This window comes from Dunckerocampus dactyliophorus, chromosome 10 (assembly GCF_027744805.1).
Source record: "Dunckerocampus dactyliophorus isolate RoL2022-P2 chromosome 10, RoL_Ddac_1.1, whole genome shotgun sequence".
NCBI classification, from domain to species: Eukaryota; Metazoa; Chordata; class Actinopteri; order Syngnathiformes; family Syngnathidae; genus Dunckerocampus; species Dunckerocampus dactyliophorus.
Genome location: NC_072828.1, coordinates 20,701,621 through 20,719,029, shown reverse-complemented (window position 1 = coordinate 20,719,029; position 17,409 = coordinate 20,701,621). Strand labels below are relative to the sequence as shown.

The following is a 17,409-nucleotide window of genomic DNA, read 5'->3' as shown; positions in this document are numbered from 1 at the left end:
TTTTGTTTTCTTCAGGTTCAGTGCAACGATGAAGATGATACTGAATGTGTGATAGACGTGGGCAGAGAGGTTGTTGAAATCGCAGGTAGAACATGGGACAAAGCTGAAGGAGGGAAAAGTTTGCACTTTTTTATGCATAACCACAAATGAACTTCGGTTAGATAGAGTGTAGCAAATCCGTATGCATATGTATAATGTATATTTTGTTGATTTTTTAGATTATGACTGTCCATTAGGCAGGGATGAGTCACCCATGTCCCTCTTGGTGTCCCAGCAGTGGGCTACAGGCTACAGTTGGAGCAGGAGCTTGGTTTGCATTGTCAGCAATAAGTTGAGCCTGTCATAGTGAACATTCGCCAGTTTTATGACCTTTTTCAATTTTGATGGATTTTGGCTATCACCAAGACAGTATTTTACATAACTTACGGCCACACGGTGGCCTAGTAGTTCACACACTCAGGAGATCTGGGTTCGTATCTCCGTTTGGGCGTCTCTGTGCGTCTGTGGGTTTTCTCCAGGTACTCTGGCTTCCTCCCTCATTCCAAAAACATGCATGGTAGGTTAATTGAAGACTCTACATTGTCCATAGGTATGAATGTTAGTGTGAATGGTTGTTTGTCCATACGTAACCTGTCCAGGGTGTACTCAAAGAATATTGCCCGTCATACACAATCCTGATGTGAAACATGAACACATATTTCTTTCCTTTTTTGTGTGTTCTAAAGACAGAAAAGCTAGCATGAGGGATCTAACAGTGCACACACACATTTCGACGATAAAGCCGTCTAAACAAACCTCTAACAACGTTTTTATGGTTTTATATACATGCTGTGATCACGCATTAACAGGTACATTCATGATAGCATGTAATAATTGCAGTATTTTGTCTTATTTTTATCATTTCAAACATTACCAGAACTTCTTTCCTAGGCGATAGGAGCTAAAGCTACTTCTGCCAACAAAGCAGCATACAAACAGCGCATGTGTGTGCTATTGCTAATGATGGACGACTACTTTTGGACAAATGAGGAACCAAAACCTTATCTTTTAAGCCTGAATATATGCAGGATGAGCTACAGGTTATCAGTTAAGACCCCCCCTTACCCTTACCCTTGTGCTCCCCGTAGAACTTGTAAATACAAGATAGTCCTCGGGTAAAAAATGCTGACAGAAACCTAGCATCTTGTTGAGTCTTTGTAGCGAAGTTGAGAGCCAGTAGTATCCACTCTTCAGTCTGTCTTGTTGTTTAGTTGGTAGCGTGTGGAATCTCAGAGTTGGCCAACTTTTCGGCTTATTGCCACAAACTTCTACAATACACGTGCGAGGCATGATTTATAGCGTTAACGTTTTCAAAACAACACAGCCGCCAGGCTGCAGTAGGTAGTATAGGTAGTTCTTTGTGTTAGCGGCTACAATGACAATATTACTGTCGCTTGGTTAATATACAGGTCAGTTATGTAGATGGAACATTGTTGGCGTTTTTTTAATTAATTTATTTATTTTCTTCAGGCTTTATCGTCAAAACAGGTGTGTCCCATGACGTCCATTGTTATCTCGCTCATGCTAACTCCTTTTCTCTCTTAAGAACGCGCAGAAAAGGGAAAGAAATATGAGTTCATTTTTCACATAAGGATTGTGGATGATGGGCAAGAGTCCAAAAAAACCTGCATTTTTCCTTTAAAGACAGAATATGTTGTTTTTTTTGGAAGTTGTGATATTGTGAGAAACAAACAAAACAAAAAAGAAGTTGTCATTTATGGTAAATTAGGTCGGAGAAAAAGTTATAATATTATGAGAATGAAGTCATAACATCATGAGAAGAACATTAGCGAGGATTATTTTTGAAGAAAGTCCAAATATTTGGGAAATTTAAAAAAGCAATAGAAAAAAATCGGAAAAACAGACAGAGGTTCATACTAATAATACTTTTTGTCACCTATATCGCCAAGCTGATTCTTGAAATATATATAACGTCTTACCATATCTACATCACACAAATATCAAAGTGACCCTTGCAACCTTTCATTTTTCAGTACGGTGGAAAAAAGCAAATTAAATGGATCTTTAACACTCTCACGGACATTGTTTCCTTTATTAATAAAGTTCTGGTATTAGTAACACAATAATAAAATGTAATTTCACTATGTTTGTGTATATTGTGTGAGTAAGAGGTTGTTTGAGTGTATCCTTTTCATTGTGTAGGTTTATTCTCCTCATGCTCTTCTTCTCTCCTCTGTCTTGTTCATTATCTGCTGTTGCCATGGTAACCCTCCCTAATCATGCCTATTCTCCGAGTCAGTAAAAGGAACTTGAATGATCCGATCACTATCACTAGGTGGCATCTCAGAGCTATTTACCAAACAGCATCGAAGTCACTGTTGTTACCCTCACTCTAATACTGTAGTTGTGCTACGAACAGATTATTTTCCCAACATTTACAATTTATGCTGCGGGCTGCCTCTTTAAAATAACTCTTTTTGTGAGTGGAGTTTTTTGTAATGATTTTTTCCTCACAAGAAGACTGAAGAGCGGCAACGCATAGTTGGGCAAGTTCACGGGAGCTGAAACACTTGCAAATGATTCCTTGTGACCGCATCTTCAGTCTATGGTGCATTAATGGCTTTTATGGGGGAGAAAAACATGTGTGAATCACTCCTGGGACCACATTACAAGAACATCCAAATGAGAAAATCCTGTCTTAATCCCACTTTAAGGAAGCAATTTTGAGCTGTCCCAGACCTGAGCACTGTTGAAGAATCCAATCAGTGTTGTCAATTGTGCTGGAAAATAACAATCTGCAAATTACCTTCCGTCCACTGCCAGTGTATTTGAAACGGTTGAATGTGGTAGTGTGGCTCATGATTGACTCTGGCTGGGTTGTCCATGTGACTCATGAAATATTCTTTGCAGATGTTATGGGTTTGCAAAATTGTACAGCGCTACAGAGCAACCGTATTGACCATTACTGAATGCATGTATAGATGCATTAATGAAATGTGTCTTACCTCATCATAAGAAGCTAGAAACAGCTGGTCCAAGGGTTACAAACAACTTCCGTCCCTAGACTGTGACGTAACTTGAGTTTTAGTGTGGACTCGTGCCTAAATTAACTGTCATGTCACTCACACGGTGTACCTTCTTAAAATATTGTCTCAGTCAAGTCTGGAAGGATAACGACCTCTACTCCTCCCGAAGCTCACGGAATCCATGACAGTGATGCATGAGAGGGCACCAACAAGAGGGCAGATTAAAACTACAGAAGCTGAAATAAGTCATATTTTTAACAGGGCTGTCAAAAATAGCGCGCTAACGGCGGTTACTCATTTATTTCATTATTTACGTAATTAACGCACGCGCGTCATGTCAAGCCACACCTCTCTGTTACGACGGCAGACGGCGGCATAGTGTTGAATCCCCACACAGTCACACAGAGGCTGCCGCTTTTTAAGAACTTTATTCTGATCTGAACACATCAACAGCAGTGCAATTCCAACACCTCCAACTCACAAACATGTCTCTACTTCCGCATTGTCGCTAGACCGCCGCAGCGTGCATTCATGGACAGTCCGAAAATCCTCATAATGTCTTTATTATGCATGTATGTCTGGACTAAATACACAGAAAGACAAATAAAAACAATAACTGCATAGTGTTATCACTCACTAACATAACTCAATTTACAATTGTCTGCTTTTAAGTATGCTCGGAAATCCCAGAAAATATATCTACACTCAAACAGTGAATTCTTTTGAAATTACGTGTGTCTTTGAACGCAACCCATCTTGGCTCGTAAGAATACAATTAACGTGTGATTCAGTTGTTGTGCTACTATTAGCGTTAGGCAAATACATTTTCAGACATGTGTGCTATCTTTTTTTTTTATTTAAACTTTCATTTGGAGCTGTAAATACATACATATATATATATATACTGGCGCCCTGTCATTTATTTTATCGTTCATGTTAGCTTTTTGTTCATAAAATACAGTAAAAATTGGCATATTTCACACATAGTTGCAAATGGTGATTAATCATAATTCATTAATTTGAAAACAGTGATTAATTGGATTACAATTTTTAATCAATTGACAGCCCTAATTTTTACGTGTATGGATACAATAAAAACCTACGTGTTTCTTTCTGATTGAAAGATAACATCTTCTGTCTCCGTTTATCCATTTGCACCAATATGTCAGATTCATGTTAATGTGTTTTTATAGACATTTCAACTTGTTGTGAAAAAACTGAGGAAACAAATATTGAAAAATAAATTCAGAAGAATTGATTAAAAAAATTAAAAGTGGTAATGTCTCGATTGTGTCTGCTTTAGCATGAGATTGAAATTTGGCTCAAAAGGAAAGAAAATGAGGAAAATCACGTGTCTCTGTCAAGCCATTTTGGAAAAGAACACAGTCTATCAAGACTGGTCAACATGACAAACTCATATCCTCCAGTGTCCTTTTCTTTGTGTGTGTGTGTGTGTGTGTGTGTGTGTGTGTGTGTGTGCTTGTTACTCTGTCTTGTCGTCCTCTCCTCAGGTATTCTTTCTTTCCTTGGTGATTGCAGTAACAGTCGCCATAGCAACAGCCTGCAGATAAGTGAGAGAAATAAAAGACAAGAAACCAGATAAAGAGCAGAATAGAAGGAAAACTTTAAAGGTGAACATGTTTTGTGTCTCTATGAAAATGTTTCTTCTTTTTTTTCTGATCACTTTTGGTCTCCTAAAGCTTCTCCTGTGGCATGTGTCAGTCCATCTCTCAGGCTTTATTACCATTGCTTCATTTGTCCCCTGTCCTGAATTCGAGGCCCAATTATATCTTCTGTGTTTTATGACACTTAGGTCGGCTCTACAGTGTGTACTGCAGGTGCGTGTTCAGCAAATACCTGCTGAAAAACCTCTTGTAATCTGACAGGGACTCTCGAGGCAAAAATAAGAAAGAAAAAGAAAAAAAACCTCAAATCTAAAGACATCCGCGGGTGTTTCCTACTGGACTGCACTCTGTCTGTGATGTCATCACTTTGCATAATTGGCCATGATGCAAAACTCCGACAAGAGTAGAGATTTTCACTACTCAGACTCAAAAAGCACGGGTACACCGGTGCTTTTTGTTTTATATCATAAGAAATGTAGGCTGTTATCTCATGTTTCTAAACCTTATGTCCTGTTGTAGGATTACCGATATACACTCCTGATCGAAATCTTAGGACTGGTTGAAAAATTGCTAGAATTTGCATGAAGTTTTAAGTAGAGCTACAATATGCAAAAACAAGAAGGGGGAGTGAGACCAAAAAAAAAAAAAAAATGGAGCTTGTAATTTAAAAAAAAAAACTAAAACAAAACTGAAATAGGTTGTTATCACCTGATCAAAAGTTTAAGACCACAGGCTATAAAAGCCTAAATCTCCTCAAAATGATCATTTTCTGTCAGGCTTTCACACTGTCATGCCCTCCTGATGGCAAAAGCTAAGAAGCTTTCTCTTTTTGAACGTGGTCGGATTGTCGAGCTGCATAAGCAAGGCCTCTCGCAGCGTGTCATTGCTGCTGAGGTTGGGTGCAGTACGACAGTCATTCAAAATTTTTGGAAAGATCCTGAGCATTATGGAACAAAAAAAGTCAAGTGGATATTCTTATCACTCACTTTGTAACTCTTAATGCGAAAGTACAATTTTCTGCATTTAAGTGTGCTCGGAAATCCCAGAAAATTCACTCAAAACATGTGAATTCAACTTAAATGACGTGGTGTCCTTGAATGTGAGTGAATGGTTGTTTAGATGTGCCCTGCGATTGGCCGGCGACCAGTCCAGGGTGTACCCCGCCTCTCGCCCAAAGTCAGCTGGGATAGGCTCCAGCATACCAACCCGACTCTAGTGATGATAAGTGGCTTAAAAAATGTCTGAAGTAGATTTGAGCGTATGGAAGATAATATAAGACGAGATGGCGTCTGATCATGTAGTAATGTATAAGCTATGTGTGGGTGAAAACCGAGAGTGAGTATGTGTGTTTCTCTGTTGTATTCTCATTCATATATTCATCAGCAGACAGAAGTTGCTGACGCAAGTGAGAAGGAGAGGAGGCATGGAAGTGAGAGGCAGAATGTGCAAGTTACATTGCAAAAAGGGAAAGACAGAAATGTAACCGTCTCTCCATCCAGAGTACTAATGTGATATTCAGCATACATTAAACATAAAGCAGCTTCTTTGGATGAATATTGAATTGATGGCTTGGCAATAGAGATGCTTAAAAATGATGGAGGCTGTCAGCTGCAAGAAAAGAGGATGGAAATAATTGACCGTGGTGCACGGAAGTTTGAAGTCATTCTTTATCAATATAATTTGTCACATTTGCCATAGATAGATATCCTAATTGTTTCCTCCAACAGCCTGAATACGAGATACATTTCTGCTCCCCAGTTACCTAGCAACTCCAATTCACAAAATGCTGTGTCCATGCATGCATAAGGCCTATACATAGCCATGGAGGCTCATTATATTCTCCGATAAAAAGCAGGTTAAGAACACATGGCTTTTTATGTACTTATTCATCTGGCTGTGAGAGAACCCTTAGAAATAGAAGACCAATACGAGCCACTCTATTATGATTAAAACTAGGGTGATCATATTTTGATTACCGAAAACACTCAGGACACTCGGTACAGTAATGAGATACTCAGATGATACTCAAAGTTTACTCAACGATGCCTAATAATTTCAATACATTTGAAGTAAGCAAAGTCTGTATGGAAAATATTATCGATAACCAAAGACAAAAATTCAGAGGTTCTCAGAGATTCCGTATTACTCAGCATGTTTTATTATGCCTACAATAATATCTCTTTTGATAAGTTTCAATGGTGCAAAATGTTAAATCTCTGAAATGAAATAATGATAGAAATAATGTCTCTTCTGTATTAGCAAAACTGGTCTGGAAGAAAATAATAGCTTTCTTTTCAAGTCTTACGAGAGAAATAACCAAAAAAAATATGAAATAATATTAGCTAAATTAGTAAATCCAGTTTTAACAAAAATACTTCGACAAACAAAAAATATCTGTAGCTTTAGTTTGAAAAACCATGGAAGCCAGGACATTTTCATCACTTTCTTAAAAAAAAACAAACAAACAAAAAAAAAAAAAGAAACAGGAAAGTCAGGACAGGATGTGAAAATAGGACATGTCCTGGGAAAACAGGATGTTTGGTCACCCAACTAAACCCCAACCTTTGCCATTAATTAGAAAATCATTGCTCATGGTCATGAGCTTTGGGTAATGACCGAAAGGACAAGATCGCGGGTACAAGCGGCCGAAATGAGCTTTCTCCGTAGGGTGGCTGGGCTCTCCCTCAGAGATAAGGTGAGAAGCACTGTCATCCGGGAGAGACTCGAAGTAGAAACGCTACACCTTCGCATTGAGAGGAGCCAGATGAGGTGGCTTGGGCATCTGGTCATGATGCCTCCCGGACGCGTCCCTGGGGAGGGGTTCAGGGCAGGTCCGACCGGTAGAAGGCCTCGGGAAAGACCCAGGACACGTTGGAGAGACTATGTTTCCCAACTGGCCTGGGGACGCCTCGGGATCCGCTGAGAGGAGCTGGACGAAGTGGCCGGGGAGAGGAAAATCTGGGCCTCTCTGCTTAGGCTGTTGCCCCCGCGACCCGATAAGCGGTAGATGGATGGATAGAAAATCTGGTGTGAATATGATTGTCAGTGATTGTCTCTGTACAACAGGGGTCGTTAACTACATTTGTCCAATGGCCAGAATTTTGCTGTTAGACTGTGCGGGCCAGATGCAGTCATAAAATAAAATTAATATTGCATCCTAAGTAATACACTCCTGATCAAAATGTTAAGACCAGCTGAAAAAATGCATGAATTTACATTTTGCACTGTTGGATTTGAGGAAAGTTCTAAGTAGAGCTTCAAAATGCAAAAAGAAAAAACTGGAGTTAGCCACATTAAGCCAGGGGTGTCCAGTCTTTTTCCAGGACCGCATACAGAAAATCAAAGGATGTGGGGGGGGTCGCACTTTGATATTTTTACGTATATTTTTAATTTTGTGATAAGGCAAAAAAAAACCCAACCTTATGTACATTTAAAAACAAAGCTTTGTTTTATTATTAGTTATTAGTATAACATTTCTGCTTCTTCTCTTTACATTTTGCTCTTTTGCTCTATTTTTCCCATTTTTGCTGTTTTTTTTGGTTGAATTTCATATCTGTGGGCTAATACAAAGCAAGTAGCGGGCTGCTAATGGCCCCTGGCTGCACTTTGGACACCCCTGCATTAAACTATGTATAGTTTTGCAACTATAAAAGTGAAATAGGCTGTTTGGCAGCTGTACAGTATAAAAGTATAAGACCGCAGCCTTTAAAAGCTCTCATACAATCAATGTAACACTTTTATACAACGGGGATGCTTAACTTTGTTTCAATTTCTAAAGACTATTCAAATATTAAATTGATCTGTCCATCAAATTATCATCACGACCGATGGCGGAAATGCAACATGACGCCAAATAGCATTAAAAAGTATGCAGAGCAGATCGTCAGTCATAGATAGAATTAAGTCGTTTTATTCTGGGGGCCGGTGGAAAGCACTGGCCTGCCGGATGTGGCCCGCAGGCCGCCACTTGACATTGACTGCTATTAAGTATATCCCTGTATAATCATTTCATTACTACATAATCATTTCATTACTACAGTTATGTGTGACTGTTTCAATGCGGTATTATCATGGTGATCACTATCATAATTCATCATTTCATGACTGCTATTGTGTGCGACTGTTTCAATGCAGTATTGTCATTGTGATCACTGTCATAGTTCATCATTTCATGACTGCTATTATGTCTGATTGTCATTGACAGCTTTGTCATTGTGGTTGTTGATATTGATTTGTCCTTTATCCTTGTTCGTCTTTATAGTTGTCACGGACATTTATTTGCTGATGTCGTTCTGTATGTTTCTGTTGTTCTGTCACAATTGTTGTTGTTGCTGCTGTTGTCCTTGTCTCTTGTCTCTCTTTTTTTTGTTTTTGTCCCCTCTCGCCCCCCCCCCCCTTTTTCCTTTTCTCTTCTTCTCTGTCCCCTCCTGCTCCGGTCCGGTCGCTCCAAATTTGCTTTATAACAAGCATCAAGGTCGAATAAATTTTGTATGACAGGGGAAGTGTATATCACACTTCTCTCTGGCAGAGTAAATCTGTTGAGCACTTGACGGCATTTAGGTATACAATTCTATCTGCTTTAAAGGCTGGACAGGACAGGGGTAAAAAAAAAAAAAAAAAAAAAAAAAAGTATATCCCTGTGATTGGCCGGGAACCATTCCGGGGAGAAGTCTGCCCTTTTATTCAGCTGGGATAAGCCTTGGCTCCATGTAACCTAGAGCAAGACAAGCGGTGCAGAAAACAAATGTATCTATCAAGCTCTTGATGAACAGTACGGACACATCCAGAGATGTTGCATTTTGGCGTTTTAAAATGCCGAGTTCTTCCGCGGTTGTTGGTGAAAGTAACGCAAAAGCAGCGAAGTCAAGCACGTTGCAGTTCAAATACAGTAATACTGTAAGTACAGGGTGTTTACTGCATGTGACCACAGCCATTTGGATGTGCGTATGTCCCACCGTGTTTCTCCTTAATCCATTTTCAGTGAGTTGGTCAGCCATGCCAACTTGTGCGCCAGCCAATTAGTAATCTCAATGGGAGCAGACCAACTCAGGCTCTTCCTACACCTAATACCTAACAGATCTGAAGGCTTTAAATTCAGACAGAAATGGCTCTGTGCACCAGGCAGATTTATACACTGCAGCTTGTGGGACAGAAAATATTTAAAACCTTGGAACTATGTTTCCATGGAAACCATAGATATTTCAAGACAGTAGAACTGCCTGCTGTTCTGTGCTGCTCTTCTCAGCTCTTCTTGTTTAGTTTGGAGACCGTTGTGGTGACTGGAATCTCTGTTGGTAATATTGGAATAACTAAACATAATGCAGGAAAACTTTAGTGGTGGTACTCTGAAGACTCACACATGCTGCTGTCAGCTGGCTGCAATAGAAACAATAAAATGGCCGCAGGCAGAGCTTTGTTAGTGTTCGTTTGTTTAGCACTTATTAACAAAGCATTAACAGCGGTAGCAATTACACTGTATGTCTCTTGTTAGCTAATGTATTTTTTAATTAATTCCTTTCATTTAGTTTACCTTTTTGATTTATAGTCTTTGCACATTTGCTGATTAAAACATATTACTTATTATTTGTTGTTCAAAGGTTTGTCGTTGTCTTTTTAATACTCTAAAATGCATCAGAGAACAGCTAATGGTATGATGGGGAGAAAGATGACCCTACAAGATATTATACAATATCATCTTAACATATTATTTTTACTAGTATTAAATCAAGCTTCTGCGATTTGCTGGCGACCAGTGCAGGGTGCATCCTGCCTCTCGGCCAAGGTCAGCTGGCATAGGCTCCAGCATACCCCTGCGACCCTAATGGGGATTGAGCGACATAGAAAATCAATGACTGAATGATAAATCAAGCGTATTTCATGAAACAACAACAAAAAATACAATCGCTTTTTAAGTATGTGAAATGTTGTGGCTGCACTGACTCCCTGGCAACAGTTCGATGTTGCTTTCAGTTTATTATGATTTGTTATGCTGGGTAGAGATTCATGGAGGGAAAGTGTGGCAAGCTTCAAAAGTCAAGTTCAAAGTAGCAAAAGAGCAAGTCAACCATTTAAAATAGTAAAATATGTGAGTGCAAATATGCGAGTGGAGGACTTCAGGACTTCGCATGGCACCATATAGCAAAAAACCCTCCTCCAGGTATGCCTCCCACCGAGCCCACTCCGCTGTGATTGGTCACACTCCCAAGCGTTCCCGAGGACTTCCGGACAGCTGCCGAACCCCTTTTGTCCGATTACTTACACAAAATAAACACAGTTAGGACACTGATGAATTGCTACTTACAGCTTGCTCTTCTGACTCTTCAACACTACCGAGTAACGCTGGAAAGGCGTCAGACGTCAGCAACAGTTTGGCGGATAGTCCAGTTTCGAATCGGACCATGTTCACAAAACAGTCCCGTGTGAAACGCGGTTGACAGATGAGCATATTTTTCTCTTGCTGGCCAGGAATCAGCAACTCTAAGCACATCTACCCGATGCTTACCTCTTTAGGAACACCCGAACAAACATTTCCTGGGAGCCATTGCTCGACGTGCTAACACCGTGAACAGTGCGAAGCAGAGCGGGGGTGCTGGGCATGCCAATATATGGAAGTCTGGGTTGCATTGACGTCAATGGAACTAAGTGTTAAAAAAACACAGCGTGTAGAGCCGTCCAAAACTGCTTTCAGGGCTCACTTCCAAATGTGCAAACCTCATCTGATGCATTGGCATCATTTAACACGAGAATACAACACTGTAACAACATTTATACGTCAGAAAAGAGAAAAAGCATCATAGGTCCATATGAACTCATCCGTTTTTGTCCATCAAGCAACAAAGCTGCTTTTACGTCCTCATGCCATGTTCAATAAAAACATAAACATCCTGCATAGAAAACCTTTATATCTCTTAAGTTGTTTAAAATATACTCTTACAATCTTAACGTAAGATCTTATTGCTTTAAAGTAACGTTTATTTAGAATCTCCGCATGAGTGATTTCTGACCACAAGCAGTCCGTCATTCTTAATAAACGCAGGGTGGCTCTGTAAAGTATTTTCCGTATTGATTTGAAATCACTAGAACGCCAGGTCTCCAGTCGTTCAGTGCTTTTATGAAACAGTGGTAATGTAAGAGAACACCGTAATTAAAATGAGGTCAAGTATAAGACCCCTCCTTGAACACCACAACATATTATATGACCAGTCTTTGGCATGCAAATCGATCGACCCTTTTCGCAGTTATATGCAGTATGAGCAAGTGCATTTTCAGAGAAGCGACTGGCTTCTCTTTACAGTACACATTTACTGAAAAAGGCTAAGTAAGGCCCTCTGAGTCTTGTAATTTTTGTTGCTATGCAACAAACAAAATCTGGGCTTTTGTATAATTGTATACATGTCTTAACATTTGCCCAGTTGTAAGCATGGAAGAATTATATCTATCATGAGATCATCGAAAATGAAGGACATAATGTTGACTGTGGTGTTAATCATTTGACACTAAACGGACAAAAATCTTGGGTTTTGTGTGAAAGAGCATTGCACAGCCAAGTCATTTCTTGTGCGCTGCCTACTGAATGTCAGAAATGTGTCCCAGTTGTGACCTAACATTAGGGCTAATTTACATACATGTAAGACCGTCCTCACACCAAGTTTCTCTGTCCATGACATGGTAGGTACATCGGTAAAGACTGCACTGAAGTACTATCATGTCAAAGACGAAAGCTAAGCAGAGCCGCAGTGTTATTGGATGCACATATCATCACACATCATGACATCACCTCCCAGCCACAGACGACATCAGAGCAGAGTGGGTCATTTTATTTACAGTTGTTAGCACTACCTGTTGCGGTTCCAGACCTCGGTCAAGAGCAAAAGGGAGCGCCGTCTGCTGCTCCCAGGCTGAAGTCTGGAACGTCTTGACTTCAGGGCTAATCCCTTTTTTTTTTCCTCTGGTGTACAAATGTAGAGAGAAGGTGTAAAGTGCACAGACTCAGGCTGTGGTTTTCTGGGTGAAACTTTTATTGCATCATGCTCCTTCTCTCTAGTCTCGACCGCTCCGTCACTCAGTCGCTCACCCTTTAAAGGGCCTGCACACATGCTTTAGCACCTTGTGTCAATACAAAGGTTTACCAATACCATCGATATCAACTGTCCGTGGCAAAGCGACAGATGAGGCAACTGTAGGTATTCCAAAATGGTCATGCTTAGTGTTTTTTTTTAATTTTACTTTGGCCATTTAGCACAGGCTAACCCTAACAGTTGATGTGCAGTAAGGTTATGAAGGCACACTAAATGTAAGTAAGATTTAAATTAAATATTTTCCTAGCTAGAGCATAGAAAACCTGTTTATGTTGTTCTAAAAATGTTGGTTTAATATTATTACAGTTCTGGAGACATGAAAGAACACCCCTATAGTCACCTTTATAATCGTATTACCTACTTTAGTAGACATGATAAGTGATAGTAAGACATAATAACTCATGTTAGCATTAGGAAAGTGCATTGTTGTTGTAATATTTCGGACATATGGTGGGTCAACCGTATAGCATCGTCGCGAGTCTATCATCCGTCCTCGCTTTGATTATCTTCGTTTACGCCACATTGCGCAACTCTTGCGCGCAGGCTATGCGGTCTTTACAGGGATACAAGAAAAGCCCACCGCTTTAAGCATTAGTAAGCTACCAAGCTAACTAGTCAGCCTCCAATTTATTCATTGTAACCTTAAAAAGGGTTTGAAAATGGGTGGGGAAGAAGGACAAAATAAGAAGTCAAAAAAGTTACCACTTCCACACGGAATGGGAGGAGAACGGTTTTTCACTCGGTATCCAGTTCAGGTAATGTCTTGGAAGCTAATGTCTCAATAATTTTTCTGTGTCATTCAACATTTTTGACTAATAATAGGCCATAGTCAACCACAAAACGGCGATCATTAATTAATTACATTTTGGAAAAACCGTGATGAAGTGATGGAGCAAAGTTCAAACCGGGCATGCCTTGCAGAAGGGGGGGGGCGGGTTGTGCAGTGGCTTATTTGCATGAGACAGGACAGTGCCCCCAAAACTGGCTGCTCTAATCAGTACTGCAATTCTTGATCATTGGGGTATTTTGATCGGAGCATGTCACAGATATTTTATTAAGACACCCTGAAATTTTCAGAAAATAAATAAATAAATAAAATGTAATGTAATATATAAATAAAGCAGTGCACTGTGTTCGTTCAAGAGTGTTGTGGAGTTGATGGGAATATTCTGATGCTGTCATCAGTGTTAGCCTAGTTCAGTGTTTGAGACTTCTCTTGATCCAAAGTGGGAATTAGAGACATACACATTTACCAGGAAGTGGACATCATATAGGATAAATGTCACCAGCAGTTAGACCGCTGCTACTGCTCATTTCATGTGATACAGGATTGCAGAGTGGGATGTGTCAGATTTAAAGCTGTGCACTGACAATACTGCTATTTTTGTGAAGTTTTGACCATAAGCTGATCGCTATACTGTCTTCTGTTATGATGTCATTTTTGTATTTCTCATTTTAAAAGAGTCTCTTCCCCTCTTTATAGTTAGAACATAGAAAACTCGTTTATGACCTTCTAAATTTCTTTTTTTAACATTACTAGAGCCCTCTACACATGAACTAACACCCCTATAGTCACCTTTACACACACATTACCCAATATAGTAGACATAATAAAAGCAAATAAGCCATTTAAGACATGAATAAGACTCATGCTCTTGTGTTTTGCTATAAATATGTTCCCTGTGGGAGCTGAGCGGCGGGTGGACAGGAAGTGCCATAGGATGTTCAGAGTTGAGTTTCAGCTTGGTGTGGGTTACTACAGCAATACCAGGCCGTGTTTTTACTAGGGATTATTGTGCCTGTTTTGAGATCATTCAAACCTGCAATAAAAGCCTGTTCTGGTGATCAAGTCTGGCGTCTGCGTGTCTCACTGGACATTACAGTAACATTGCTGACACCTAGTGACCAATATAGAATACTACATGACATTCAACATCTTTGAATGTGTCTTCTGAATGCTTTCTATTTGTATTTGACTTCATTTAGCCATTTGTATGCTTGAAAATGCTCAATTTATGCAAAAAATATGTACAATTTGCTTCAATATACAGATATAGATGACTGACTTCATAAATAAATATATTTGTGCGGGATCATTAGCAATGAAATTGGCATCTAACGAGCAGGCAAAGGGCACTGCCCCCATCCCCTGCATTCCAGGTAACAAACACAATACTGAAAACAAAGAATCAAAATAAAAATATGCAAAAATGATTTAGGTTTCCTGTGTGGCCCAAATACTCCGCCGTAATGTTCTAATCTGTGTTTAATTTTATTTCTAGACTATGCCATAGGGCCAATAAAAAATAAGCGTCGGGCTGCAAATGGTCCACGGGCCGCAATGTGGTGGCCCCTGCTATAGGTGTATATATCCCAATACTTTGCCTATATATGTTTTTTTTTTAAATAAATAAAAAAAACAGAATGTAAGTGTGAAAATCTCAGGTTTTACCCCAGTTGCTCTTCATGTGACACGAGCCCCCATAAATTGACGTCCTTATCACAAGCAGTTGCTGAAAGCGTGTGTGTGTGTTTAGGCGAGAGAGACAGACGCACCCCTTTGACGCGCAGACATACGTCCTGCGTCCTCGTTCCATCTTCGTCCATCACCCTCCTCCTCCTCCTCCTCCTCCTCCTCATTGGGAGATAGATGGGAGGAGACGCTCCTGCTGAATGCAGAAGGTAACACAGAAGAAGGACGGTCGTTCCCCCGCCACGCTGATACATCCGCCTGCTGTAGTTTTTTTTCGTCAGAGCTTTCCTCTTCGTTGCATCTTGTATCGTTTTATACTTGTATGGACGCGCAGCAGGGGCCGTGTGGTTTATTTAGTGGAGACATCTGACTGTTGACACAGGCTGGATTTAAACCACTTGCCGGACTGATGAGCTCATCTCCGTTTTCTGGCTACGGGGGCGTTAAGGATGCGGCTGGTGGACTGGGTCAAGGTACCTGTCTTCGAGTCATACCGGCTTGGTTCGTCTGACTGATCCTGTCCATAGGGACCACTACACTGTTTTTTCCCCTTCCTGTGAAAATCGGATTCTCCACCTGCAGCATAAAGGATGGATAACTATTCTACTTTGCAACGTAAGGAAGCACATACAGTACAGTGCATGCATAATGAAGGATCATAGTCAAATTGCCATGCACATTACCATTGATTTTATTTAAACACCTTAAAAATGTTCACCACAAGGCCTTTTCGGCGCATCACCCATGACTGCAGGAAGAGTGTTTGGTGTTTATGAGGAGGTGTTATGTGTTGCAGTGTCATTTACTCTCCTGTCTTATCATATAAGCAACAACCTCTTTATCCCCTCCCCCCCAACACATACACACCAATTAAATGTAAAAAAAAAAAACAACCATTTGAACTGATTAGCCCATTTAGTCATATCAGTAGAAACAGTTTATTGCACCTGTTCAAGTTCAACACATTCACGCTGTCCAGGTAATGCCGTGTCTCCTTTATTGCTGCAGTTTGTTGCCTGGTGACACACACAGTACAGTATGTGTGCAGCTCTCATTGCTCAAATGCAGTATATCTATTTGACTTGCACACCATTAAAGCAACAAGCACAAAAGCGCCCTTCTAATCAAAGGGAATATTTCATTACCATCTTCATTGCAACACATTTCAAAGCCCGTCTGTCTGCTCCGCCTGGTAGATAGAGTCTATTAATACATATTTCCAACCGGGCTTCACTTCTAACAGCCTCATTTTGTATCATTTTGAAAACTGCCCATTATTCTATTTTTGGGATGCTTTCTTTGGTTTCTGTCTGCGTCTTATCTATTTCCTCACATAGAGTAAAATGGTTGTCTTAGTCCGCTTGTTAGTTGAATTTGTCGCTTCCGTTCTACTGTATATATGTATAATTTGCAGCATTATTAGGTTTGAGGGCTTACTTTATTGATGCCCATAAGCCCGTAGTGAGTCTGCTCTATTTGTCATCTATTTTGGAGGCTGTGTACTTCAGCTTTAGGCATTTGTTTAATAATGGCCTGCTTTGTTTTTATGTCTTTCTGTATGCATTGTCGCTTGGAATAAGACTTGCTGCCATTGCAGCAATGGCATAGATGTGGTTTGGGCTTTAGGCTGACTTAATCATACTAACATGGTTCCAGTGCTTGTGCTAAAATGACTACGCTGGAAACGCAGTAAACATAAAGACTTCCCAGCTGAGTGTGACAACATTATCGGTATTCCATTTTTCATGCTGTAACAGTGTTTAACTATGGAAGGCGACTGGGTTTAAATGAATCTGCTACAGTATGGAGTTAAATATAAGAAGATTGCATTGAAAGACATGATAAACATATTAATAGCTCATCCTCCCAGAGCAAACTTGCATGCAGCCTCCAGAGCGAGGCTGGATCGGGCTCTCTACTGCTCCTTTTAGAGCTTTGATAGCACAGTGCTGCTGCTGATGCTGCTGGTTGCCTAGTGACTGCATCCGTGAAACCGGCTCCCATCGTCATGGTGATGGGCCAATGGAGGACGGAGACCCAGAGAATGAAGGGGGACACATACAGTACATCAGTGAATCTGCAGCACAGTGATGTTGCTGCATGTTCTCCCTGTGCGAGTCTGGGTTTTCTTCGGGTACTCTGTTTTTTTTCCCCAAATTCCAAGTCTGGGTTTTCTTCGGGTACTCTGTTTTTTTTCCCCAAATTCC

At 40.3% G+C, this 17,409-nt stretch overlaps 1 protein-coding gene across 16 annotated transcripts in view; it reads left to right on the top strand.

Moving 5' to 3' along the window:
- Positions 1 to 17,409, top strand: part of lrrc7 (leucine rich repeat containing 7) — a 104,552-nt gene that overhangs the window by 11,938 nt on the left and 75,205 nt on the right. For 5 of the 16 annotated variants that reach the window (XM_054788565.1, XM_054788577.1, XM_054788564.1 and 2 more), the window contains exon 1: positions 27 to 15,817. The exons of 1 other annotated variant lie outside the window; for it this stretch is intronic. In XM_054788565.1, coding sequence (XP_054644540.1) covers positions 15,793 to 15,817 — 25 coding nt within the window. In that variant the 5' untranslated portion in view covers positions 27 to 15,792. Of the gene's footprint in view, positions 1 to 25; positions 15,818 to 17,409 lie in introns of those variants that run through there. 10 more of the 16 variants (XM_054788579.1, XM_054788571.1, XM_054788572.1 and 7 more) reach the window with 3 other exon arrangements.